The 26,898-nt window shown below is 34.4% G+C and overlaps 1 protein-coding gene across 4 annotated transcripts in view; it reads right to left on the bottom strand.

Annotated features, from left to right (window-relative positions):
- ARID2 (AT-rich interaction domain 2) overlaps window positions 1–26,898 on the bottom strand; it is a 171,898-nt gene that overhangs the window by 43,161 nt on the left and 101,839 nt on the right. For 2 of the 4 annotated variants that reach the window (XM_060024620.1, XM_060024621.1), the window contains 10 exons: window positions 22,308–22,374; window positions 21,962–22,212; window positions 21,532–21,628; window positions 21,226–21,435; window positions 20,186–20,353; window positions 14,205–14,286; window positions 12,151–12,285; window positions 10,994–11,190; window positions 7,872–10,735; window positions 402–550 (listed from right to left, as the gene is read on the bottom strand). In XM_060024620.1, the coding sequence (XP_059880603.1) occupies window positions 402–550; window positions 7,872–10,735; window positions 10,994–11,190; window positions 12,151–12,285; window positions 14,205–14,286; window positions 20,186–20,353; window positions 21,226–21,435; window positions 21,532–21,628; window positions 21,962–22,212; window positions 22,308–22,374 (4,220 nt within the window). Of the gene's footprint in view, window positions 1–401; window positions 551–909; window positions 966–3,988; window positions 5,450–7,871; window positions 10,736–10,993; window positions 11,191–12,150; window positions 12,286–14,204; window positions 14,287–20,185; window positions 20,354–21,225; window positions 21,436–21,531; window positions 21,629–21,961; window positions 22,213–22,307; window positions 22,375–26,898 lie in introns of those variants that run through there. The other 2 variants (XM_060024623.1, XM_060024622.1) reach the window with 2 other exon arrangements.

Raw genomic sequence — 26,898 nt, 5'->3', positions numbered from 1 at the left:
AATTTAAGACAAATCATTCTTCAATAAGAGATTATCTTTAAGTTTCTGTTATATAGGAATTCTATGACTACCACTACAAGTCACTTTAAAAAACCTATCTCTTTTCATAGGCAAATATAAAATCAAATTCTTAGCTGATTTTCTTTTGTTAAAAACTAATACTGAAATATTCTCTAATAACTACCATAAGGCAATGAAGCTCTTTCCACCATTTATATAAATTTCTTGGCTTAGGTACCACTGGATCTACATAAATATCACTTCTAACATAAAATATTTTTGCTGAAAAGTTAGTGGTTTCAAAAGAAAATTCTCATGAAACTAGAGATGACAGGAATTTAAATACAAAGGCATTCCAGAATAAAGAGCATTTACATATATCAAATAGAACTGCCATTTACTTTTTACAAGATTGCCACAGACACATGAAGTTGTGCCCAGGTTTTCTCACTGGATCTCCATGTTGACTAGATGCACTGAATGGAGAAGGCTGAGAACTGTTAGGCTGGCTCTGTACTTGAACAGCTGGTGAAGGTGTCATAGGAGTGTTCTGTGAAAAAGCACAACCACACAATTTGTGAAATGACACTGAAAAACATTCATATCTTATAGCATAGGCTTAAGAATTTGATTACATTGATAGTTATGCACTTCCAACATATAAAATTTATATTTGTAATTTTAATGATTACCTTTTAGAAACTCTTTTAAGAGATAACTAATTTTAGAAATATGTTTAGGAAGTCAAATTCATTTCATATGAATTAGAGCAAGATTGCATTGTTGTTACTATCACAGAATATACATTATTTAGAATTAAGATTTTTTAAATTAATAAAATTGGGTAGAAACACAATTATAGATTAAAAAGAGAAATTTATTATAAATTCACCCATTTGATTTACTTACATATATTCTTCACAAAAAAATCAACTGCAAATTATTTCTTCTTTGTATAATATTTCCTTTAAGATTTTAATGAATATAAAACAATATATAGTAAAAAGCAAAGGGAATTTCAGATGTTAAAAATGATATAACCATATAAGTAAAATGTTGTAAATATTACTTTGCAGCAAAAGCTATTTTAACTAACAACTTTAGTCTTTAAAGTTGCTCGGTTATAAGTTTTGATGGATAATACAAGGATTCTAATTGTATGCATAAGTCTTTTTAATATAAGCTACATTTTTTTCTCTTCTATATCCCATCCTTTCTCTCTGAAAAACACATAATAATTATAATGTAGCTTAAAACAATTTGAGGCAATATATTTTCTTTGAAGTTTAATTCAGATTTCACTCATAACATACATACCACAAAGGAAAAAATACTAAATTTCTCACAGAAATGGTAGCACATCATTTTCAAAACATTGTTTAAAGGTAATACATTTAAACTTTGGGAAAATATTAAATATATTTGTTTATTTATAAGGTAATATTGGAAATAGTGGAGCAAAATTAAGTTAAAAATTGCTGAAAACCTCTTACTGAAAGTCATAATAATTTTTTAAAAATAGACAAAACACAACACATAAGGCCACAGCATAAAAATGAATAAATGAAGAGAATAAAATGCCAAAAGAAAAGGTTCTTAGAAATGTGAAGTCATAAGAACTTTTGAGTTCCAAGTTCTAAGAAAAAAAAAAAATCTACTTTGGGATGTGATTGAAGTTATTTCTCTAATAGGGTCCCACTCTTACTATTTTATCATGTTGTTAGTGAGAAAACATATACATGCATGAAAAACATGCATTTTAGGGCAGTACAGGTATCATGGGTAGGATGTGGACTTTCCAGCTTGACAGATCAGGACTCAGAATTTCAATCTACCTTTTAACTAGCTATGTGACCCTGGGCAAACTACTTAACCTCTCTGATCCTTAATTCCCTCATCTATAAAGTGTAAATAATAAAATCTAACTTTTGGGATGGTGGGAAGACGAGAGAAACGATACGTGAAGAGCCTGGCTCTGATTCTCAGTAAATGCCAATTGTTACAATTATTATTTATGCTAATAGAAAAGTCCAGAGGGAAACCATATTTTGGAGGAAAGATGATGAGTTCACTTTGGAGACAGGGACAGATCAATAAGTGCAATTATCTATCAACAGAAGTTAAAGCTGGGAACATGGATTGACAATCATTCACCTGTGGATTCTTAAAGCCATATAAACTAAGAGTAAGAAAGCAGAACTGGAGGTTTTGGGGGTGGGGGTGGGGAGAGAAGAGGATCAGAGAGAAAGGAAGGGAAGATAACATTAGAATCAATCTATTTACAACAACAACAGCAAAAAATTAGTCAAACTATTTCCTTGAAATGAAAATACTGCATAAAAAATTCCAGGAAACTCTAATAAATAGGAGTAGCCAAAAGGATCAGTTTGAGCCAAATACAAATACTGACACAAATATAATCCCAGAATTTTATCTAAAGGGTAAATTTGTCAGAGCTACCAAATTCCTTCATAATGAACTTTCTGGTCCCCTACACTATTACCATTTACATTTGGTATTTTATTGACTCTCCTGTCATATATTTGTAAATTGAGCTTATTTTTGTTTTTATAAGTGCTAACAAAGCTTTATCCTATTTTTTCTTCTTCAATGTAGAACTCTTACTGGTCTCATACAGAAAAGTTAAATAACAGGGAATCATAGGGTATTTTAGCTCCAATTGTTAATGATTAATGAGGGATGTGGCAAGGATAACTGCAGTTAACCCAAGCTGTTAAATTAAGAAGGAATAAAAGACATATTAACCAAATGCAATGTGCAGAAAACTTGTAGATCCTAATTCAAACAAAATGTTTAAGAAACACATTTTTAAAGACAACTAGGGAACACTGAGCATGAACTGGGTGTCATATAATATTAAACTACTATTATCCATATAATGTGTATATATATATATATATATATATTTAAAAGTATTTATAAATATATACTAAAGTATTCATTGGTGAAATGAAATAATGTTTGGGATTTACTTTACTTCAGGGAAAAAAATGGTGGTGGGGAAGAGATGAAACTAGAAAGGCAAAATGGTGACAATATCTAAAGCTGGGTGAAGGATACATGGAGGCTTATTGGCTCTACTTTTCTGTATGTTTAAACATTTTCACAGTAAAAAACAAGAAACAACAAAAAAAAATAAAGAGAGATAAATATATCAACGAAACAAAAAGAAGTACAGTACTTATAAAAGGTACCAAATGAGAAATTCCAAGACTCATATTTTCTTTGACTAAAGGAGTGTTTTTAGGTTTCCTCCTATAATAAAAAATTACACATTTCTTTCAACAAAACTAATTTTTAAATAGGTTGTTTATATGTTTTTCCAAGTACTACTTAATTACGTTTTAAGAACTAGGTCTTTTACATAAGATGCAAAATATATTTCTTTTAGGATGTAAAAGGGCCCGATCATTAACCATAACCCTAACTCAAATGTGAATGTAAAAGTAGGTCTCAAAATCATGTTTTTGGAATGATCACTCTTCAGCAATATTCTTTACCATTGCTCTACTCTATTGAGGTAGAACTAATTTTTCATATTATAGTACCTCTCCAGTAGTGTGTGACCAGAAAAGTAAAATTACACAAAGAATATGAAATAATTCTGATTCCTTTTGTAATGTAAAATTATCTAAAAATGTTAATGTAGCAGTTTTATTTTTGGCAAAGATATTTCTTTTTGTTAAAATAAGAAATTGTAATCTTGCCTTTATCATCTTTTCAAGAATAAACTACGGCTGAAAAGTCTAGACTGTACTGATGATACTTTCTGATATATGACGGGATTTGAAGTTCTTAAATGTTTACTTTCTTATTAATATTAAGCTTTTAAAAAACCTTAGAATAAGACTAAAATTTAAACATTCAAACTGTGTTAGAAAAACTACAAAGTCATAATTTATTTTTCTCAAAATAAATTATTTACTAAGTAGTAATGAAATACCGTGTTCAATTCTAGCTACACATTTTGAAAGCCACTTAGAAAGTGGAACCGGTTGAGGTAAACAGGATGATGAATAAACCAGACACTATAACACCTAAGGTCTAACTGAAATGAATAGGAAAATACACTCTAAAGAAGAGGTGAGTAAGGAGAGATACTTTTAAATGCTTGTAAGGAAAAAGAATTAGATTTACTCTAAATGTGATATAAAAGAGATTACATTTAGTCTAAATGTAGTACAGATCTTTAGAGAACAGAATTAAGACAATAACAGAAATCACTGGAAAAGAGGTCTCTGTGAGCGTGGGAGAGTTCATTCAACTCTTAAAAATGAGGGTTATGGACAAGATAATATCTAAGGCTCTTTCTGCTCTAATATTCCCTTATTTTCCTAAACTATCCAGTTTTTTTCCTCTTATTAAGTATAACTAGATAATATATACATACCAAGCCTGTCTTATAAGAACACATTGAAATGTAAACAAAAAAATACGTTTAGTGGTAATGACTTTAGTTATTACAGTGTACTACTAGTCTACTAATCTAAGCAGTAATACTCTTTAAAAAAAAAACACATTAAAATGACATTCTTGTGACTCTTGCTAAAATGATTTTCTATGGCTATGACTAAACACTGCCCCCTTGAGGCTGCAGGTATGCTTTCTGATGGGTTGAGTAACTTTTCAAACGCTTTATCAAAGAAAGAAAGGGACCAGGAAGATACCCATATTCAGTGTTGGCACTATGTCAGAAAGGATTCATGTATGAAGGAAAGGAAACTGAGGAGCAGCATCTATAAAATGCCTTAAATAAGTACATCCTTAAGTAAACTATCTTTATATACAAGAATTAGGTATGGCATCAGATCATGGGATGAACAGATACAGATATACTCAACATGTGTTTTACATGCTCCTGAAAAAGACAAGTCTTTAGGTAAGTATTTATAACTAATTTTCTTTCATTTTTATTATTTTACATGCCAATCTAATACTATGCCTCCAGCAGATACAAATTCATGAATAGTGGAAGAGAGTATGACTTTCAGAAACGGTACCCATATTGCACTCTAACTTGCAAATGTAACAGATTGAAAAAAAAATAGTTACAAATAAAGAAATGTGCCTTGAAGTACAATTTATTTTTTATTTATATAACCTACCCAGCTAAATACTACTTAACAACAAAATCTATGGCTATATTACTTTCACATATCTTTCTCCTTTATTTGTTGCTAGCTTTTTTTCTGTAATGAAATTAATACAGCTGATTAATGGGAGTGAGAAGGAACAAAACTGAGCAAAGAAAAATTAAGTAACAATGGTATTAGGAAGGATTACCCATTGGCCATTCTCAGCAGGGACGTTTCCCTGCAGTCTTTCCAGCTCTGAGCATTCTGCAAAAGTCTGGAAGTCCCTTCTTGGGGTAAAGGTGCCTCCTTAACATCCCCAGACCCCTTAAAATGGTGGAAATAACAAGGTATGGCTAAAAAAAAAAAATCACATTTAAATTCCTCTATTTCATTTACCCCTTTAAAGTACCAATTCAAATAGTGAATAAAATGGTGTTAAACCAAGGCCTAAAATGCAACTTTGAGAGTATATAAAGAAATTTAAAGACCCTGGGCAACAATGGAAATGGCCCTTTATTAGCAGGCTCTTGAGAAGGCCCAACAGCCTCCCTTCAAAGGAAACTTATGATTCCATCTTGAACAGTTGATAATTTTTTAGCCTTTATAGGTACCTTATCTTATATATAAAGATAAAATATACCTGCACCATTACTGAGTGCCAGACCGTGTAGCAGGCACTGTGCTAAGAGTTATACATACACATCCTGTTTTTTTGTTTCTCATTCTCACAGACACCATTATGTTATGTCTCTTTTTCCTTGCAAAGTTATAAATTTCTACATGCCAACCAAATACCAACTTTAGACCGTAGCTATTTTAAATAAACTACATTCCTGGAGAGAATACATAAAAGGTTTATACACATTTTTCAGATTAGGAATAAAATATATTAATTTTATGGCTTGAGTTAGATGTATGCATGTCCAATATGTTAAATTCTAGCATTAATATCCTAAAATTATCATTCAGTGGTACTCACATCCTATAACCTAGTAGTTAAAATAATCAATATGTTACATATAAAAGGGGTATCTAGGACTTTACAAAGAAATCTTTTAGAATAGTGGAGAAATGGGTTAATAGCATGAGTTTTGATTTCAGACACACACCCAGGTTTCAGTCCTAGTACTACCTCATATTAGCTGGTAACCGTGGGCGAGTTATTTAGCATTGGAGGGCCTCATCTTTAAAATGAAATTAAAATTTTTACCTAATAGACTTTCTTTGAGGATCAAATAACAAAATGCTTTATTGCAATCCCAACACAGGTCCTAGTCTTAGCCAGTATTGTTGTTCGTTTTATGTTATTTAGGTATCATTATTGAATATAACCACACTGGAAGGTTGACACAAAAAATGAGGGTGGATGAAACAATTCCATAGTAATAGAGGTTTTCTCTAATTTGGCTTGGTCTACTATAACTGTTTGGGATTATAAAGGAATCTAAAAGGAAAAAAGGTCAAACACATAATCAAGATGAATTGGGAAATTATTAAATATAAAATTAAAACAATGTGTTGAACGCTTACTATATGTTAAACACTTCATTACTAAAAAAAACTTTTTTAGTGTGCTTAATAAATGAAAAACTCAACTTGTAAAAGTTTGAGTAAAAATGATTTAGTATTTTCCACCAAAACTCCTTATTAATTATTGCCATGTAAATAATCTCCACTAAAGAATACTCAACCTATTTAGGTAGCTTGAAATAGATCTAAGCAATACTAACATATGAATTAAAAACCTCATTCTGCCCCCAGAGCAGCTTTATCCATTCACATGAAGAAAGACGCATATTAGTGAATGACATGCTCTGAAGCAAGGGATTCTTCGTTTTTTCATCTTCCATTTTGCTCCCCCACCACCACCCCTGCTTTGCCATCTAGATTTGGTACCAATACCAACAATCTGCTGTTATCATCATAAGCACAGAGAAGAAACCCAAGCCAGAAGAATGCTAGAACAGTTGGCAACAGTCACAGAAGGTTCTGGCTATGTAGTAATTAGGAAAGAGAGAATGAAGAAGTAGTAATCCAGGAAATAGCATACAAGATTGTCCTTAAAATCTTTACAGGCTGATTGGACCCTCAATTCAGTAGCACTGATTCAAGAAAACACTTTTATTCACTAAGGCATGCAGAGACAGGATAGTATATATTAAAAAGGGAATAGCAGAAACATGACAGTAGAGCAAAGGAATAAGAGACACAAAATTTAAAATACTGGAATAGCTGAAACAAATTGAAATTATAAGAAATAAACCTTTTTAAAGAATAAAGGCAACTAATTCAATACATAGATATAATAAGAACACACTTGATAAAATTCTTATGGAATTCATCTTTTTTACAGAAGTACTGTGAAAGGAGGCACAAAAATACACTCGTGTCAAAATCAAATACAGAAATCCCTTTTTGGAGAACCCTTAGCAACCCCGCACCCCCCTAACATAGGAGACTAAGTTACGTTTTAAAAATTCCCCCAAAGACGTTAGATTAGAAGTGCTTCTCTTGCTTGGCTCTACAAAATTACTAATTTGGGTCTATAACAAAACAGAAAGATGCTTTAAACCACGTGCTAAAGTTAACAACTGAAAACTGTTTAATATTATAAAAAACAGAGAAAAATAAAAGAGCACAACAGCTTAAGTACATTGATGAGCCGACCCAATTAACTTTTCACGGTAAAACATGGAAAAACAGTGCATTTCCCCCTCAAATCATATTAACACATCAGGATTTCTGTAAGAGAAATGTGATATGAGAATGACTCACCTGTGGGACCACATTCTGTACGTAGGTTGATGGGTGCTGCTGCTTTTGCTGAACAGCACTTTCTATTGCTACTTTAGCTACAGTGCTTGGATCTGCTCCTGCTGGCACGGCAACCATTGTTGCACTGCAGCCAGCATTGTTGGGGTCACTGATTGTAACAATTCTAACTCCCACTTTATTTGGAATTCCTGTGACTGTTTCCCTATCATTATCCTCTGCTGGCCTCTTCACAGTTTTGCATTCTGCTGTGCCATTTGTAGACCGAACGTCAGATGACAGGGCAGGAAAATGGGACACTCTTGATCCTGAGTGGGGAACGGCTATGATTTGATGCCCCTGTATAACAGAGGTTGTAGAATGTGGTGAGACAACTACACTTGGGCGTTGCTGAGGCACATCTGAATTCAAACTTGAAGCTAGAGGTCCATTAGGCAAATCAGTACCACTAAATTGCTGTGTTGCCACATTTGAAGCCTCCTGTATACTGCTCACAGATGGCGAACCACCCAAAGTTAATACAGGTCCATTAGAAATTCTTTCTAGTTGATCACCTTTGGCAGTATCTTGCTGAGTGGCATCGAAAGTCCCTTGTGGTTCCACTGGAGATATCTCACCATTTCCTACATGATTGGAAGTTTTGTGATTTGGAATGTTTTTGCTTAAATGAGAACCATCTCCTTTATCAAAATCACAGATTCCATTAACTAGAGGTTTTTTCAAATCACTTTTAATATCCTGCATGTCCATTTGTTCTGAGTTCTGTTTTCCAGATGCTCCATTCTCACCTAATTCTAATGATGGCCCATTACTGATTAGTGAGCACTGATTAGCCTCACTTTGAATTTTCCCTGAGTTTGAAGGAGGTAGACTTGAGTCACTGTACTTTCTCCCATTTAAAAGACTTCCCACCTGCATTTCATTTTCCTTCGTATCCCCATTGCTGGTGTTCGTGGTTCCTCGTCTGCAGGATGGGTTCTCCATGACTTCAATTTTACGTTCATGAACGTGTAAACCTGTTGCTTCTTTTGCTTCCTCTTCCTTTTGGCAAATTATTTTATCACCTTTGAATGGGGGAGTAGCAGTAGTACAAGATGATTGTCCAGCTGGAGATGCTTGAGAGGCTGGAAGCGTTTGCACCTGAAGTCCAACTCCTGCCTGGGTCCCGCTCATGGTAATTCCTGCTGGAGCAATGAGCTGAGTTGCATTTCCCTGACTCACAGTTGCAGTTGCAAAACTTGTATTTGGCACAACTGTTATAGTTACCTGGTTGCCAGAAGTCCCTTGGAAAATGGTTGCTGGGCTATTTGAGATCAGCGGACCTGGCAATATTTGTAAGTTCGAGATGGGCACGGTTTGCACTCCCCCTGTGGGTGGCATCGCACTTTGGACCAACTGAACATTTTGCTGCCCAACCAATAGCTGCTGAGCTGGAGTTTGCCCCTGCACTCCAAAACCTGCTGCTTGATTATTGGCCACCTGGTATACCACCTGAGGGCTAGGAGCTCTTGCATTATTAGGGGGAGGAATCTGTGGAGCTGGGAGAATAAGCTTACCACCCGGAGTTGAAGGACCACGCTTTGGAAGCAGCAACTGTTTTATCAGACTCGACTCACCAGAAGCAGGCTGACCAACTCCTGCATTTGTTTGCTGTGGTTGAACCTGCATTTGTACTTGTTGTGGCTGCTGAACTTGTACTTGTACCTGTTGTGGTGGGGGTGCTGGTGAATGCTGCTGCTGTTGCTGCCTTTTCACAGATAGCATTTGACTGACAGTAGGAGGTGGTCCCTGTGACTGAGGGGTGGAAGAAGATGACATGGCAGAAGGGACCTGGCTATTAGTAGCTGGGACAGGTGATGGTGAGGAAGATGGAGTAATGTTTGGTTGTCCAGCTAGCTGAACTGCCTGACCAGCCGGAAGAGCTGCTGGATTAGCAAGAACAATTTGGTGAATGGCTGGTGCGTAAGTTTGACCTTGTTGAGCTGGCTGACTTACAATCACTACGCTTTGTTGGGTTGGCTGCTGTGGTTGTTGAATAGGCTGTTGGACCACCGTTGATGAAACTTGCTGAGAAGGGAGAGGTTTGGGTGCAATGTTCTGAAACCCTACCCTTGAGGGCTGTGGACTCGGGACACCAGCAATGGTAACCATTTGTCCTGTAGCTACCTGAAAATTCTGTACTGAAGTTGCCGAGACAATGTTGGACGCAGAAGTCGTTACGTACTGTGGGGGTGCTATGAGAACAGTGTCCTGTGGCTGACCGCCAGCTGACGTCTGCTGAGACGAAGTCTGCACGGGTTGGGGCGATGTGGTGATTAACTGTTGACCCTGTGAAACTGCAGAAGTACATGCTGGCATGTTCTGTACTCTGCCAAATATATGACTCTGTGGGACACCTTGTTGAATTACCGTAACAGGAGTGCCGGAAGGTATCTGTCCCGGTACCACTGTGTGCAATGGAGACTGTTGTGGAATTACAGATGGATGGTGAAGCAATGTCTGGGAATTCACAACTGTAACAGGTTGGGGCCCTGTACTATGATTCTGAACCACAGAACTCTGAGCAGCTCCTCCTCCCACAGCAATACTAACAGGAACTGCTGTCTGGGGTATAGAATTCTGGATTACTGTAGCCTTAACGACTTCACAAGGAATTGGAGCTTTATTCTGAATGACAGTCACCGGAGCATTTTGCTGCTGGTGGGTATGAACTGAAGGATTTGGTGGAATTCTCGAAACAGTCTGTGCCACGGTATGAACACCTTGTACTGGAAAAGACATTTGTGTTGCAGTCAAACTTGAAGATTGGTTGGTAACAGGAGTCCTCTGAAAATGGTTTCCTACAGTTTGTGGTCCGTGAGGGATTCCTGAAAATATAGGGAAAAGTCAAAATTCATAATGAAATGACTGCAAAGCTGCATGTAGAAATTATTTTACTCAATGTGAGAGAAAACAGTCTTAAGAAATTAACAAGTTTGCATCATATGAATCTGATAAAATAATAGAACGAGAAATAAAATGTTACTGGAAAAACAAGGAAAAGTTACACATCTTAAAGGTATATAAGCTTTCATTTAGTCTTCTTATTAAATCGGTAATATTTAAAACACAATAAAAATTAATACCTGCGGGTGAAGGACTTGGAGATACATCAGGAACAGAATCAACACGAACAACGGGAGTAGAAACAGGTTGCTGCTGATAGTACATCTGAATGGGAAGTGGGATAGCCCTCCTTTTTACTCCTACTACATGAATATGTGCCTGCCCATTGTTACTGGAATCCTCCACCCTCTTCACTGTATGATTTGGAAAGACCGTTCTGTAAAGTACACACATACTCAGTTTTAATAACTAGCACATTAACAAAAACCACTAACTTCTAACTGCTACACGAATGGCAGCAGCATATTCACTGCTACTTATGTATGAACTAGTATGAATCATAGTTATATTCTGCAAGGGTGGGAAGCAAGGAATTAAATATAAAAGGTCAATTCTCCAATTTTAAAAATCATTATTTATTAACACTGTTGGGTTTAAAACAATTCTACTGTAATTAACAAAAAAGCTGCATCTAGGCAATGCCTATTTGATGAACTTTGCAAAATATCAAAACGCCATGGGACTTCCCTGGTGGTGCAGTGGTTAGGAATCCGCCTGCCAATGCAGGGGACATGGGTCCGGGAAGATCTCACATGCCGCAGAGCAACTAAGCCCGTACGCCACAACTGCTGAGCCTGTGCTCTGAAGCCCACGAGCCACAACTAATGAAGCCTGCGCGCCTGGAACCTGTGCTCCGCAACAAGAGAAGCCATCGCAACAAAGAGTAGCCCCCACTCGCCACAACTAGAGAAAGCCCATGCACAACAGCGAAGACCCAATGCAGCCAAAAATAAAAAGATAAACAAATAAATAAATGTATATATATTTAAAAAGCCATAATACTTGAGGACAGAGTTTAGTTATAGACTATTAGTCAAGACTTAAAAGGGTGAAAGCCATGTCCTTAATGCATAAAAGTAGGTGCAAAAACAGTAAACGTGATTTCTTCCTTTTCTTTCTTTGATAAGCCTAGTAACGGTTGACCACAAACACCAGATGTGATTTCCAAAATTCCCTTGTATTTAAACTTCCATCACACTACAATCTAACTATACAAAATTTCAAGTAGTGGAGATATTTCAAACTAGGTAGATAGCTGGTGTGTTCTCTAAAGAGCAAGGGGTGTTGTAAATGATGAAAATTGACTTTATTTAAAGTTATGAAATATAAATCCTACCTAAGACATTTATAAAATCCAGTTGATGTTAGGATTCCACCACGAGCCAATTTACTGCAAGTTGACAGGTACTCAGAATACATTTCTGCTCGAGAGACAGAACAATCTGGATTTACTTCAAAATGAGCATTTAACCTAAAAGAGGAGAAAAATATATGGCATTATGCAATATACTATAGGAGAGTCCATACTTAAATATACAAAACCATTTGAAGGCAATGTGTTATAAACTAATAATTATGTCTATTAATCAAATTTCACTGTCTCATGTATTATTAACAAAAATACATGCTAGGTTTTAGACAGAGTAAATAAAATAAAAAGAGATTACTTAATCATACTTATTTTAGTATAAAAAAATCATTATCAACAAATATAAAAACTGGGATGTGAGTACACCAGCAGGGTTGGTCTGCTGGCAACAAATATACTACAACGAATTTTATTCAGTGAATACTCAGGTTCCTGTCTTGTAATAATCAAAATATAACAGAAGTTCCCAATTAAGAGTTGTTGGCGATGTGACAAATGGAGGAAAAACTGAACTTAAAGTTAAACTTCTGTTGCTCTTGGATTAAATTTCTTCAGGAAAAACTCTCCCAAAGCTTTTAACTACTTCCTAAAACAATGATACTTCCCATGCTTCACACTCCCCTTCCCCTTCCGAGACTCTATTCCTAATCAATTCCAAGGTAATTCAAACTTCAGTTTGTCTTTGTCATAAAGTGACTTCACCTATAAATTGGGATTGGAGGCCTAGTTATCCTTATAGGACTCTTTCTAGGACTCACCATATACATGACAGGCCAACCTACAGCTGTTTCTTATTAACTGAATCAAATGATAATTATGATAAAATAGTTTAAAATGCTTCTCTCCTCCTCCTCCCTAGAAATGGCAGAAATATGCAACAGGGATTTATAAGACCAAGTCTATAACACACACACACATTTTACATTGGATGTGGTACATATTTTTTCCAACTTTCATAACCCTTTGAGTACTGAGCTTTCAAAAAGACCAGACACAAAAAACTTGTTTTGGTTTCAATATAGAAGATAAATATTTCCAAATATTATTGGGTAAGATTCATCATATATAAAGGGTCAAGGTGTAACAATATAGAACGTGAAGAAAAAGCAAATAATTAGAGATATTACCATAAACCTGATTTAAGCAAAGTGGAAAAGTAGAGAAAATAGTCATAGGAACACAGATAACAAAGCACCAAAAATGTGGAACACAGAGTGACAGGAGCATGGAATGGGAGAAAACTAATGTTAGAGAATGGGGGAAAAGGGATCAAAGAAAGAAATTTTTTAAAGTAATACATCATTGAAAAGTGATCTTACATTTCAATCTGTTAATCTTCTAAAGAATTAAAGTTGAAATTCATAAACAATGTAGAGGCAACTAGCCATGAAAAAATGAAACGGTTCTAACCAAGTCTACATTTCTTTTTTTCAGAAAGTGGCTGAGATGTGACCAGTCAGTCTTCTCAAGAAAATATTATTTTCAAGTTGATTATTTCAATGTAGACATACTGGCTATTCTATTATTTGATTAGTTACCCCTTACTACTCACAAAAAGGAAAAATTAACTAGCAATGAATGAGAAGCTTTGCTTTTGCTCAAAAAGAGGGACATTTAACAACAAAATCTGGTTCTATTTTCTTAAAGTCAGTCCAATTCAGTTTTAATAAAACATTAATTTAAGAAAACAAATTCTATAATCTGACAGACCTTATTTTCTACAAAGCCAATGATAACTTTTTAACACAAATTTTACTTGAAAAGGAGTGGTGTAATTTAATGAAATTCTAGTCAAAGACTATTTTAACTCTGAAAATTCCGATAAATATTTTTTTTTCAAACTATTCCAAAATACAGGTGAAGTGATTTTACATTGCCCTTTCTTTGTATAAATGATATCCTACCCTAACTAAAAAGAAATACAGAGTAAAACATTCTGGATGACTGCTGAAATACATTTCCTTTTCTCATTTGCTTTATTCTTCCCAAGGATGAAGCCTTAATAGAAATAGACCACTTACCACTGACAAGCAAACTTCTCACTATCTATTTCCACTATTCCTGGAGGTGGAGCAACATGCTGTGCTACAACTGCTCTGGAAGCTAAAGAAAAAAATACATTAGCTACATCATTTTTTAAAACTATAAGCCATATTTAGTCAATGGATACTGAACCAATTAATATTGACAATGAATACCTTTTAAAAAGGTGTATAAACATATTGAAAATATACAAATTTGAGAAAGAAACTTATAATGGAGCACATATTATACCAGGCACTATCTTAGATGCTTCACACAAACTATTTTTTCAACCTCGCAATCATCTGAATAATAACGATAATATGGATTATTTCGCTAATATAAACTCTATTTTTTCCATTGTCAGACACTGAGTTTTAACTTTATCTATATTACCTTTCTTAATTCTGTGAGGTGGGAACCTGAGACTCAAAGTGATTAAAATAACTAGGCGAAGGTCACACAGCACATCACATCAATAAATAAGCATCTCTCAGTTTAGTTACAGAAGCAGATTGCATCACAAATAATTTCACTTCTGAATTTAAAAGATTAACATTAACTCTATAAGTGGCATATATAAAATTTCTGGGTATGATGAACAAATAGCTAACTTCTATGTTGGAACTAATGAAAACAAGAAAAATAAGAGATAATATAAACTTAGTCATATTACAGTAAGTTTATAATAAAATATGAATCTTACATATTTATAGATAAAAATTATACTGTTTCACCATTGAATTAGCATTATTAACTTATACTTTTTAAACCTACAAATGTATCTACTTTTTTTCAGGTGACATTTTAGCAAAACTTCTCAGAACCCTCAAAAAAAAAAAAAACAAATGAATTTCTAAATTATGGGAACTAGAGGAGCCCCACAGCTCAGCCCAACCTGTGAATGATCTGAAGCGATCTTGACCTTTGTCTGATGAGACCCCAGGCTTCCACTGGGATACAGCTAACAGCAGCCGGCCAGTTGTAAATATTTATTCTGTATTAAGCCATTTATATTTATGTGATTTGTTTTAATCTTCTATATAGTTCTAAATTTAACTGTCCCCGTTTTGCAAACGAAAAAATTAAAGCTCAGAAATTAAGTTCACAAACGAACACATGATGGAAATAGCAGAGCTAGAGATAGGGTGTAGCTGGAAAGCCTTCTTTTAGGGGTGCTGAATTTGAATTCAGGTCTGTCACATTTCAGAAGCCATATTGTGATATTCTGCTTCTTAATAGAACATAATAATTAGAACCAAAATTATTTTCCTTGGGCAACCCCAGCCTATCTTTTTTCTTCTCTAACTTGATGACACTGTTACAGAAAATACCCTTCTAGGGCCTAAACCTATGTAGAAATCTTCTCCCCTTTTCATCATCAATTATACTCTCAGAGTATACCCTACTCTGACTGAAATCTGAATCAAATAACAACCTATTGCAGGAAACATTAGAAACTATGTTGAAATTATGAGAAACTTTATAAACAATGCATAAAGAATGATACAGCCTCAATTAAATTAAAAGCATAAACCTGAAATGTATAATTACTATAAAAGTGGCTACAAAATGAAAAGCATTATCCTCAGGATACCTGAAGACATTCCAAAGGATACAAAGGCACTTATACTTTAAGAGGAATCAATTTTCAGATACTCAAAGTTTTGTATATATTCCCTCCTAAAACTGCTTTGCCTGAAAACATGACCTCCTCTTTGATGACTGCTCTTTAACCATCTTGGAATAAGAAGCCTTAACTCTCACCCATCCTTTACAGCACTGTAAGATACAGTTAAATGCATGACTCTGGAGCCAGAGGCTGGCTCTAAAGTTCCATCACTCACTAGCTGGAAAAGCTATTTAACCTCTCTGACTATAAAATGGGGAAAAGTAACAATACATTGACCTCACAGATCGTCATGAGGATTAGAGGAGTTTATATGTAAGTCACTTAAAACAATGCCTGGCACGTAAGTGTTACTATGTTAGCTACGATGATGACGACGATGGTGTAAAAACCTCTGGAATACCAAAGGGAGAAGTGGAAATATTAGTGTCCACAAAACTTCTTTAAACCAAGGTATTAGGGTAGGGCTTCTGGTCTATCCCAGTGTTTTATATATTATAGTTAAGGGCAATGTAGGGCATTAGAAATTGGGTATTCTGGCCCTTTGGTGTGTTCTGAATTCAGATATATTATAAAGTGATGACAATTTTTGCTTAATGTCCTTTCCTCCTCTATCCCTCAATTACTATCAAAGAGTGCATTAATTTTGAGACAATCTTGTGTAAGTAAAGCATTCAGATATTTTAAAGTAATATTGAAGGTGGTGGCATCCTATTTCATTCACATGACAAACTCATGACAAGTTTAACTATCTCAGAATTCTGAAATAAGGAAGGTATCAATGGGAACACAAAGTAACATCTTTTCTTGGATTGAAAAATAAGGTTGGACTTTTTCTAAATAACAAATTGAGGCAAGACACTTTTGATAATAAAGACTAACTTTAACCGTTAGATTATGTGGCAGACATTTTCTATAACTGAATGAGGTAAATCTCCAGTGCCAAGACTTTGACAAAAATGTATTCATGCACATGATAAAAAGCTATGTAAATATTCCTAACCCAGTGGTCCTCAAAGTATAGTGCCCTGACCTGAAGCATCAGCATCTCATGGGAACTTGTTAGAAATGAAAATTCTCCGATCCATCTGAATCAGAAATTCAGGGTATGGAGCCCAGAAATCAGCACTTAAGCCCACTGGGTGACTCCGATGCACCGTAAAGTTTGAGAACCACTGTGCTAACACTTCCTGAATATATTAGGTTAAACAAGGTACATCTAAGTAAAAGAGCAGCAACTTATAATTTAGTCATATCTTGTTAATATCTTTTTGATACATTTTCAATAAACGTAAAAGTAAGTATGTATAATGACTGGGCAACAAATAATTTTACAAGTCAAGTACTGTTAATTCTTTGATTTCAGCCAAAACAAAGGAGAACTCAAAATGTCAGAAGATCATTAAATACAATTTTAATAATTTTTAGATAATTCTGAAGAAATTTAAAGAATTTTAAGTTCTACCCTCATTTATTGATGTGAACTAGATTTCCAACTTAAATCTATAAAAAGGAAAAACAGATAAAATTAATGCTGAACCCAATTTTATTCTAGCAATAAAAAATATTCATTCAGGGCTTCCCTGGTGGCGCAGTGGTTGAGAGTCCGCCTGCCGATGCAGGGGACACGGGTTCGTGCCCCGGTCCGGGAAGATCCCACATGCCGCAGAGCGGCTAGGCCCGTGAGCCATGGCCGCTGAGCCTGCACGTCCGGAGCCTGTGCTCCGCAACGGGAGAGGCCACAACAGCGAGAGGCCCACGTACCACCAAAAAAAAAAAAAAAATTCATTCAGCGACACACTAGAGTAATACTTTCCAGAGAACAAGGGGAAAAATGTCTTGTCTATCTCATTAAGAGATGTACTTCCAATAATTGTATCTTTTATTTAATAATTATTTACAAAAATCTGTAATATATTTACTATTGATTTATGTACTATTTATTACTAAAACTTGTAACAATAAAATAAATTTTTAAACACTTATAGCTTTACAACAGAAGCCTGAAAAACTTTAAATTAAAATGTCTAGGTAAGCATTGATAGGGTGGTGGATATGAGTTCAAGGAGAAAGAGGGATAGTATAAAATTTCTAATATTACGAGTTTGTGTTATTTTTTAAATGGATGGTGGTAAGCATCAATATTCCACTGGATACAAAAAGTGTTGTAAGTTTTATTTTGAAATATCAATTTAATATACACAAAAACATATTATTTGCAACTATTTAAATTATGACAAAGAAATTCAGATGTCAACTTAAAAATGGGTGAAAGGTCATGCAAGTTTTCATAGTGATGAGCAGAAGTGAGCAAAAAGTTTGAAGATGACCATTCCATTAGAAAGCAGTATTAAACAAACTATGGGGGGAAAAGCCAAACTGTAAGTGTTTTAACTAATCAAACAATTCAGAGTTGTCATTCACGATGAGCAAATAATAAAGTGCTCACCAGCTCAAAAATGAACTCTTTTAGGTTCTCAGAGGCCTATTCAAACTTCTATCAATGACTTACTACTACGCAAGCAAGCCACAACTCTCAATACTTAATTTTATCCATTTGCCAATGAGGATCAACTCTTAGTTTGGGGGGTGGGTTCATTTGTTAAGGTCACAGGTCAGCAATAAGGCAAAAAATAGTAGTTTTCATCAAAATTACCTTTGAATATTCTTCAAATGACCCATTATAGTTCAATGTATCACTGACAATCTATTAATTCCACTCTTTGTTGAACAGTTTCTCTGTGGCCCTCAATTAACTTAATCTTTTAAATTAATTTAAAAGTTTCTCCTTTAAGAATAAAAGTATACCCCCACTACCCACTTAACTGGCAGTATGAACTGTTTCATTTCCTTTTCAAGGTTGAGAAATATTAATTTCTGATCATCGATTCTCCAATATGTATTGGGCTCTTTAACATCTACTGCCTATGGGTGAAAGCTCACTGAATAGATCAGCAGTCAGAATTACCTACTTATTTCATGCCTTCTATTACTGTCCAGTTCTGTTAGTTGAATTCAAGTAAGTTAAATGCACATATGATACAACTCTACCATATACTGCAGAAAGACATAATGGAAATCAATGAGATATGCGATACATATTACATACTTTGTGTAAATAGAGTATACAATTTTGATAATATTAAATGAGAGGAGAACAAGACAGCTGGAGAGAGATGAGGAGAGTCTGAACTGAGTCATAAGTACTGGCAATCAAAAAGGCCAGATAGAGTATTTAGGAAGACTCAACAAGATTTGGTGATTAAAAGAATGTGGTAGTTAAAGATTAAGGATAATGAGATTTTTGTTTTAAGGATAGTGGGAGAGGTTGAGAAAGATCTAAATGTATTTCTAGGCTGAAGAAGCAAGTAAAGAAAAAGAGGTTTAAGATATAGGAATGAGTAGCTGGGAAAGACTGATATTCAGAGTACAGATTCAGAAGTAGTTAACATCTCTTCCTGACACAAGGGGATGAAGGAGAATGAGTTCAGATACTAATAAGTTTATAAGGGAAGGGGGAAGAAGTTGAAGAAATTCATGCCACACAGCTCCCAGAGTAACTACAAAGTGTTAAGATCAACTGAGAAAGTGAGCATCCTCCATTAAAAAACAAGGAAAGAGAAATATCTTGGGAATGGTAAGAGAGCAGGTGAGGTGAAAGATGGACTGTTTTTTTTTTGTTAGGACAAATGAAGGTGGAGAACAAAAAGGCTGAGAGTGCTAAAATATAAAAATTGTAACTCATAATGAACCAGGAGAAAGAAGTCCAAGAGCTGAAGGACAGGTCCGAATTCTAATTAAAGATATTTGAATTAAATAGCATTGACCCATGGGATCCTAGGAAGGGTGCACAAGTACAGGTATATACACGTGTATTAGCATTTGTATACACATGCACACATGTCTGATCCTACTGATTCTGTGGTGTTTGGTCCAAGATTTAGAAATAATAGGGGTATTATACTTATGTATTCTGATGACCACCTGAGAGAATGATAAGGCAGCATATGATTACCCAATTCCTGGTCTATCAATTTCCAATGACTGAAATCACAAACCCATTAGGGCACTTAATACTTTCACAGTTGTGAATAATATCTAATCCCTCACACTACTCTAAATCCTTCTCAACTTCATTTCTCTATTATACTATTCTTCCTCTGTGCTCACGTTGATCCTGCTGCTCCTGGAATGTATAATGTCTAAGAAATTAAAGTACATACTCAATTCTCATTTAGGCTACTCTACTATAAAATATCAGTTCCCTGTGCTGCATATTTAAATTTATCTGTAGTATTAAATCTGACATACCAATAACCACACTGAAAAAGATTATACAAAAACACTAACCTGGGGCAGATGCTACATGGGTCTGGGTTTGGACTTGCTCTACAGCTTGTGGCCTAATTTCAGATAAAATTTGATGACTGGAACTTGGATGTTCGACGAGTTTTACTGCAGCCAGTGCATCGGGGCCAAACATCTGAATATCCATGGAAACCAGACACACTAACATGTCTAAAATAAAAACCAACAGTTATTAGTCAATAATATTGTAAAACAATGACATCGTTGAAAAACACATGCTATACATATATAAAACGCTGCTTCTCAAATGCCAGTCTGTGAATCATTGTACATCAGAATTATCTGTGGATCCTTAAAAAAGATTTTTAGGCTCAATCTCTGAAGACTGATTTAGAAGCTCTGGAGTGGCTGTTAGCTACCTTCATTTTTAAAAAACTTCCCAAGTGATTCTGATGTGTAGTCAGATTTAGGAACCACTGATAATGGAAAGTACAGCTTAATTTCTCAATAGTAATACTTTTCAAGCCAAATCTTTATTAACTCTGATTTTAATATTTATGTCAAAGAAAGAAATCATTTGAATCACTGAGTAAAATGTTAACGTGACTTGTTTTAGTAAGTATGTTTAAAACTGACAACCCATTGAACTCATTGAAGGTGAGTTCAATGATTTTGAAGATAATAGCACTACTAGCATTTCTAGGAAGAGAAGGAAGCTTGTTCCACTCAGCTTTAGTTGCTTAATAGTAGCAGCTGACCACTTGAAACAGATGGACCTGCCCCCCAGAGTCAGACATAGCCATCTTGTTGATTTCAAATTTAATATATAGTAATAGAAATAAAGAGAAGAAGTAAAGATTACTGATAGCCACATGCATCCTGGTTTACACATAATAGAAGTTTCTTGCTTATCTAAAATAGACAGAAAGAATAACACAAACAAGCGTGTCTGAAAGGGTAATGACTCCTCAAAATAAACAGTAAACCCCAAATATCAATTGTGATTTTTTACAGCAACCACATTAAATATTTTTTCCTTAATAAAGAAAATAACTTAAATGCTTTTTGTGGTTTAGTCTTACCTATGCTCTTTTCTACTTTTGCAATTTTTGTGCAAGCTACATCTCCCATTTCTGTGAGCATATATAGCACCTCAAGCGTTGAGATTACGAGCAGCACATCAGGTAAAGTGAGATGACAAATGATCTCTCTGTATGAGTCCTGATCGACATATTCACAAATCAAAACACCATTATCCTCTGCTTTGCAAAGATTTCCCAAAATTTCCATGCCTGAAAAGCATACACACACAAACATGTATTTGTCTTTTAAAAGATGATAAAAAGCTTGTGTACTTTAGACAATGAGAAACTTAAGTGAGCGCTTACCCCTCATCTTTAAAAATCTATCCCTTGACATCAGGCATTTTGTAACAGTATGAAACATCAGATGAGTAGTTTTGAAATCAACAGGATCCAATAAAAGCTGGAAAAAAAAAAAAAAGGACACTACTGTTTAGGTAGGCTTCTTCCAATTTAGATCCAAATGTATATTTCAAATTTAATAAAAATGAGCCGAACAATGTTACGTAACTTTAAAAAATGTAATTACTGTGAGAATAGCCATCAATGAATCTGGAGCATCATTTCAAATATTTCTCTTTTTCCACAAAAGTGTGTAATACCTTTAGGCAAAAACTATATGTAAGCATTTAATATTCTATAATTATGGCAAATATAACAATCCCACATCCTAAAATTTTAAAGTAAATATTGTGCTAACTATAAAAACTGTTTTAAGCTACTGTCACATGCTTACCTCAGCTGCAATATTTCCTAATGTGTCAAGGCCTAATTGCCTTAGAGAAATAAAATGACTATGTGCAGAAAGTAATAGGAAACGGAGACAGGTACGATTAGCTGCCAAGAGCTTAACATTGCCCTCCTCAAAGGAAAGATTTCGCAAAATCACTGCAATCTGAAGTACCCGTTGTCCTTCAATATCATTAATGCCCAGCTTTCGAGGTGGATGAAATAAAGATTCCCAAATCCATTCTCCTGATGTACCTTCTACAAGAGAAGAAAACATATTTTACTTAAACTGATATTTCACTTAGTATTATTGATATTTCAAAGTTATTTAAAATATTTTCTCATTGACTTACCATGAGACTTGTTTCTGTCAGAAATGAGGTCACGTACTTCATTATCATCAACAATGTCTTTCCAAAACTGTAATGAGAAATTATTACACTTAGTTCTGACAATTTGAAATAACTATTCTATTACTTTAAAAATAGTCACACATACTAAAACTATAATAGTTCTACTATTTTTAGTTCAAGTAGATATCATTGTATTCTATGTACTTAGTTCTTTGACACAAATGCTAGATTTTTCTATAGTTCAAAGGTGTCATTTTGGCCTAGGGCCCACAGATCCCTAAAAGGTCTGTGAAAAATACAGGGCATCTATGAACATGAATGAGGAGAAAAAAATGACATCTTCATGTTCATTAACCTCTAACTAAAATTTAGCATTTCCTTAGCATTTTCTTCAACTCTGAATGTTAGAAAACGAACCACAGTAGTAATAGCAGAACCTCTGACACTGTCACCGATATGAATCAGATATTTTCAGATCACTTTATAGCTATGGAAAATATCTAGAAATAGTGTTTATGCTCATCAGTACTTAAAAATTATGATAGTCATTAATCCCATTAGTAAACTGCATACAGTCACAGTATTCCTATTTACAGACTCCTGAGACATAGCTGGCTTGCTACTGAGTAAATCTACATCTAGAAGAAAATCAAACAGCAAGTGGTGAAGTATTTGTGTTCACAAATTTGTAACCCAGATATTTAGGTTTCCTTTCCAGTATTCCATACCAACAAACTGTTTTTTGACCCGTAAGACAGAGGAAATCAGTCGAAATCCACTGCTTAATATTTTTCAGGCTAAGAAACAATTGCCTATATATTAATATGTCTATACAAAATGAACTTTAACTTTTCTATGCCATTTTATCTTGTTACTTCCCTACGAATGAAGAAGCACATGGGCCATTAGTTCACTGTTTATTTCTAAATATTCTGATGTATTTTCTAAATGATTGTATTTTAGTTTTGGGAATTAAAGTTCCTTTGCATTTAAAGTTACTGATCTGAGAAAAAGTCCACCACCAGAATGACTCACTGCAAAAAAACTCATGATAAAAAATGTTTGGTAACAATAAAAAAGAACTAGGCATATGAAGGAATAAGACAATATTCAATAACCAAGAAAAAACGGCCACAGGATTTTCAAATAATAAAGATATCAGAGTGGAATTTTAAATGATCATGGAAAATAAACAAAGAAATAGAAGATAAAATCGAAAAGTTTGGCATGTAAGTAGAAACTATAAGAAATAGCTAAATAGAAATTCTAGAACTGAAAATAAGAACTCAATGGACAGATTTAACAAAGAATTAGAGTCAACTCAAGGAAGAATTAGTGATTGGAAGAGATGGCAGAAAAAAATACCAAGTTAGAAGCATAAGGAGACAAAAGGATGAACAGAATAAAAGCATTCAAGACACATACAGTGAAAAGTTCTAACATAAAATTAATTGTAGTTCCTGAGGAAAGACAGAAAGAATGGGCAAAAACAATATTTGAAAAGACAGGGTCGAGAATTTTCTAAATCAATTGAAAGACGCCACACCATAGATTTAAGAAGCACTCCAAACTCCAAGAAAAGATAAATAAAATGTGTAGGAGCATGATAATAAAATTCCTGAAAAGCAAAGACAAAAATCTTAAATGCAAATGTGGAAAAAGGGACAGATAACCTTGAAAAAGACAACTAAAATTACAAGAAACTTTGTAAAAGAAATAATGGAAGCCAGAGGACAATGGGATATTTTCAAAGTGATGGAAGAAAATATCTGCCAAAGTAGAATCTTTACACAGTGAAATTGCTCTTCAAGAATAAAACTGAAAGGGCTTCCCTGGTGGCGCAGTGGTTGGGAGTCCGCCTGCCGGTGTGGGGGACGCAGGTTCGTGCCCCGGTCCGGGAGGATCCCACATGCCGCGGATCGGCTGGGCCCATGGGCCATGGCCACTGGGCTTGCGCGTCCGGAGCCTGTGCTCCGCGACGGGAGAGGCTGCAGAGGTGGGAGGCCCACGTGCCACACACACACACACAAAAGAATAAAACTGAAATAAAGACATTTTCTGACAAATGAAAACTGAGAAAAATATCTTCAAACCTGCACTGGGAAAAAAAATGCATGAAAAGGTAGATGTGATTTAAATCAAAATAAATGCTGAATAAATAAAATACTAAAAAAAAGTCTTATGGGTAAAAATATATATAAAATTAAAATCTATGAAAAATGCTTGGAAGAAAATTTTGCTCAGGCCGTAACAGTACTGCAGTAGTCATCTCATCATAAACCAATATATATAAAACAATTGTTTTCACAGACTGGGCAAGAGTAATGCAAAACTGTAATCACTGAAACATGGGAAGCAAATGAGGTGAGCTCAGTGACTGCCTCATATCTTTACATAAACACTCTTTCTAGACAACGATATAGAGATAATAAACCCAAGAGGTCATAGCAATTACTAAACTGAGAAGACATTATATATATATATATATATATATATATATATATATATATATATATATATATATATATATATATATATATGTATATTTTCTCTCTCTCTCTATATATATATGTATATACACCCAGCTAATTCAGGTCCAAAAAAGACCATACCTTAGGAATAAAGATAAACTAGTCCTGTATTCGTCATAACAAAACTTAAAAACAACTAACCATATATTAGTTAAAAGCACGCCAGAACAATGTGCAACATTCTTGGAAGACACCAAAAAATAGTCACTAAATAATGTAACAGTCCCAATACCTGTATCTAGTAAAAAATTACTAGATGTACAAAGGAAGTGGGAAACATGACTCATAACTAAGGCAAAACTCAGTTTCAACAAAAAAAGACCCAGAAACAATAAAAATAGTGACACTAGCAGACAAGAACATTAAAACAACTATTATTAAATATGTTGAAGGATTTAAAGGAAAATATGAACATAACTAAGATGAATGTGGGACAATATAGAAGAGAATCAAATGGAATTTCTAGAGCTGAAAAACATAATATCTGAAATAAAAAAATATGACTAGATGGGCTTAATTGGAAAAGAGAAAATAAAGACATAACAATAGAAACTATTCACAATGAAGTACACAGAAAACAAAAAGGTCTAAAAACAATGAACAGAGCCACAGTGGCCTGCAGAACAGTTCCAGAAAAGCAGGAGGGGAAACAAAAAATTTTTGAAGAAATAACTGACAAAAACTTCCCAAATTTCATGAAAAATACCAAACGAAGAAGCTAAATAAACCTCAAGCAAAACAAAACTAACTAAATAAATATAAAAACCACAACAAGGCACATTAAAAATATCAATGACAAAGAGAACACCTTAAAAGCAGTCAGATATAACATATCACAAAAGGAAGAACAATAAGAATAAAACTAACTTATTGTCAGTAATAATGCAAACAACACGAAAATGAAATGTTACCTTTAAAATGTTCATAAAGTATAAATGATCTGAATGCATTGATGAAAAGGAAGAAATTGTACACTGAAAGGCACACTGAAGGAAGCAGGAGAAGAAAGCCTCAACTATAAGCCATCTATAAGAAACACTATATATAAAACTACAGATGAAAAGCACAGTGATAGAAAAAGATATATGATGAAAACATTAACCATAAAAATGCTGGTGTTGATAAATAATATCAGACAAGAGACTTCAGGATAAGGGAAATTACCAGAGGTCAGGGAGAATAATTCATAATGACAAATAAAATCATCAAGAAAATATAATAATCCTAAATGTACATGCCACCAATAATTGAGGTTCAAAACACATGAAGCAAAAACTGACAGAACTGATAGGGAATACAGACATTCATAATTATAGTTGATAATTCCAACACTCATCTCTTAAGAAATCATAGAACAATTATATAGAAAAGCATTAATGATACAGAAATCTTGAACAACACTGTCAATGATATCGATTTAATTGTTATCAACAAATATTATATCCAACAATAGTACAACAAACATTCTTTTCAAGCGTGCATAAAACATTCACCAGAAAGACCATATGCTGAGCCATAAAACAAGTCTTGATAAGTTTAAAAAAGACTGAAGTCATATAGAATATGTTCTCTGACAAAAATGGAATAATGCACAACAAAAGTAGTATATAAATCAAAAAATAAGAAAACAGAGATGGAGTTGTTCTATTGTCCCTGCAATTATCTAAGAAGAGGTAAAAGTGCTAACTTATTAAACTAGTAAGGATTAAAATATAATCTCTAATGAGAAAACAGAAAAAGTATATGTAAAAACTAAGTGGGCAGAAAACTGACTAATAAACAATACTCAGTCAAATCAATTCAAAAAAGGTAAGAAAGGAGAAGGAAAGAAAACAAACCCGAACAGGCAGGACATATAGAAACAATTCAGAGCATGGTAAATTTAAACATAACTGTATCAAAATTACACTTAATGTAAATGGAATAAATGCACTAATTTAAAAACAAAATTTTGGGCTTCCCTGGTGGCGCAGTGGTTGAGAGTCCGCCTGCCAATGCAGGGGACACGGGTTCGTGCCCCGGTCTGGGAAGTTCCCACATGCCGCGGAGCGGCTGGACCC

The sequence above is a fragment of the Delphinus delphis genome, chromosome 11, assembly GCF_949987515.2.
Source record: "Delphinus delphis chromosome 11, mDelDel1.2, whole genome shotgun sequence".
NCBI lineage: Eukaryota > Metazoa > Chordata > Mammalia > Artiodactyla > Delphinidae > Delphinus > Delphinus delphis.
This window is presented reverse-complemented; position numbering and strand designations above follow the sequence as displayed.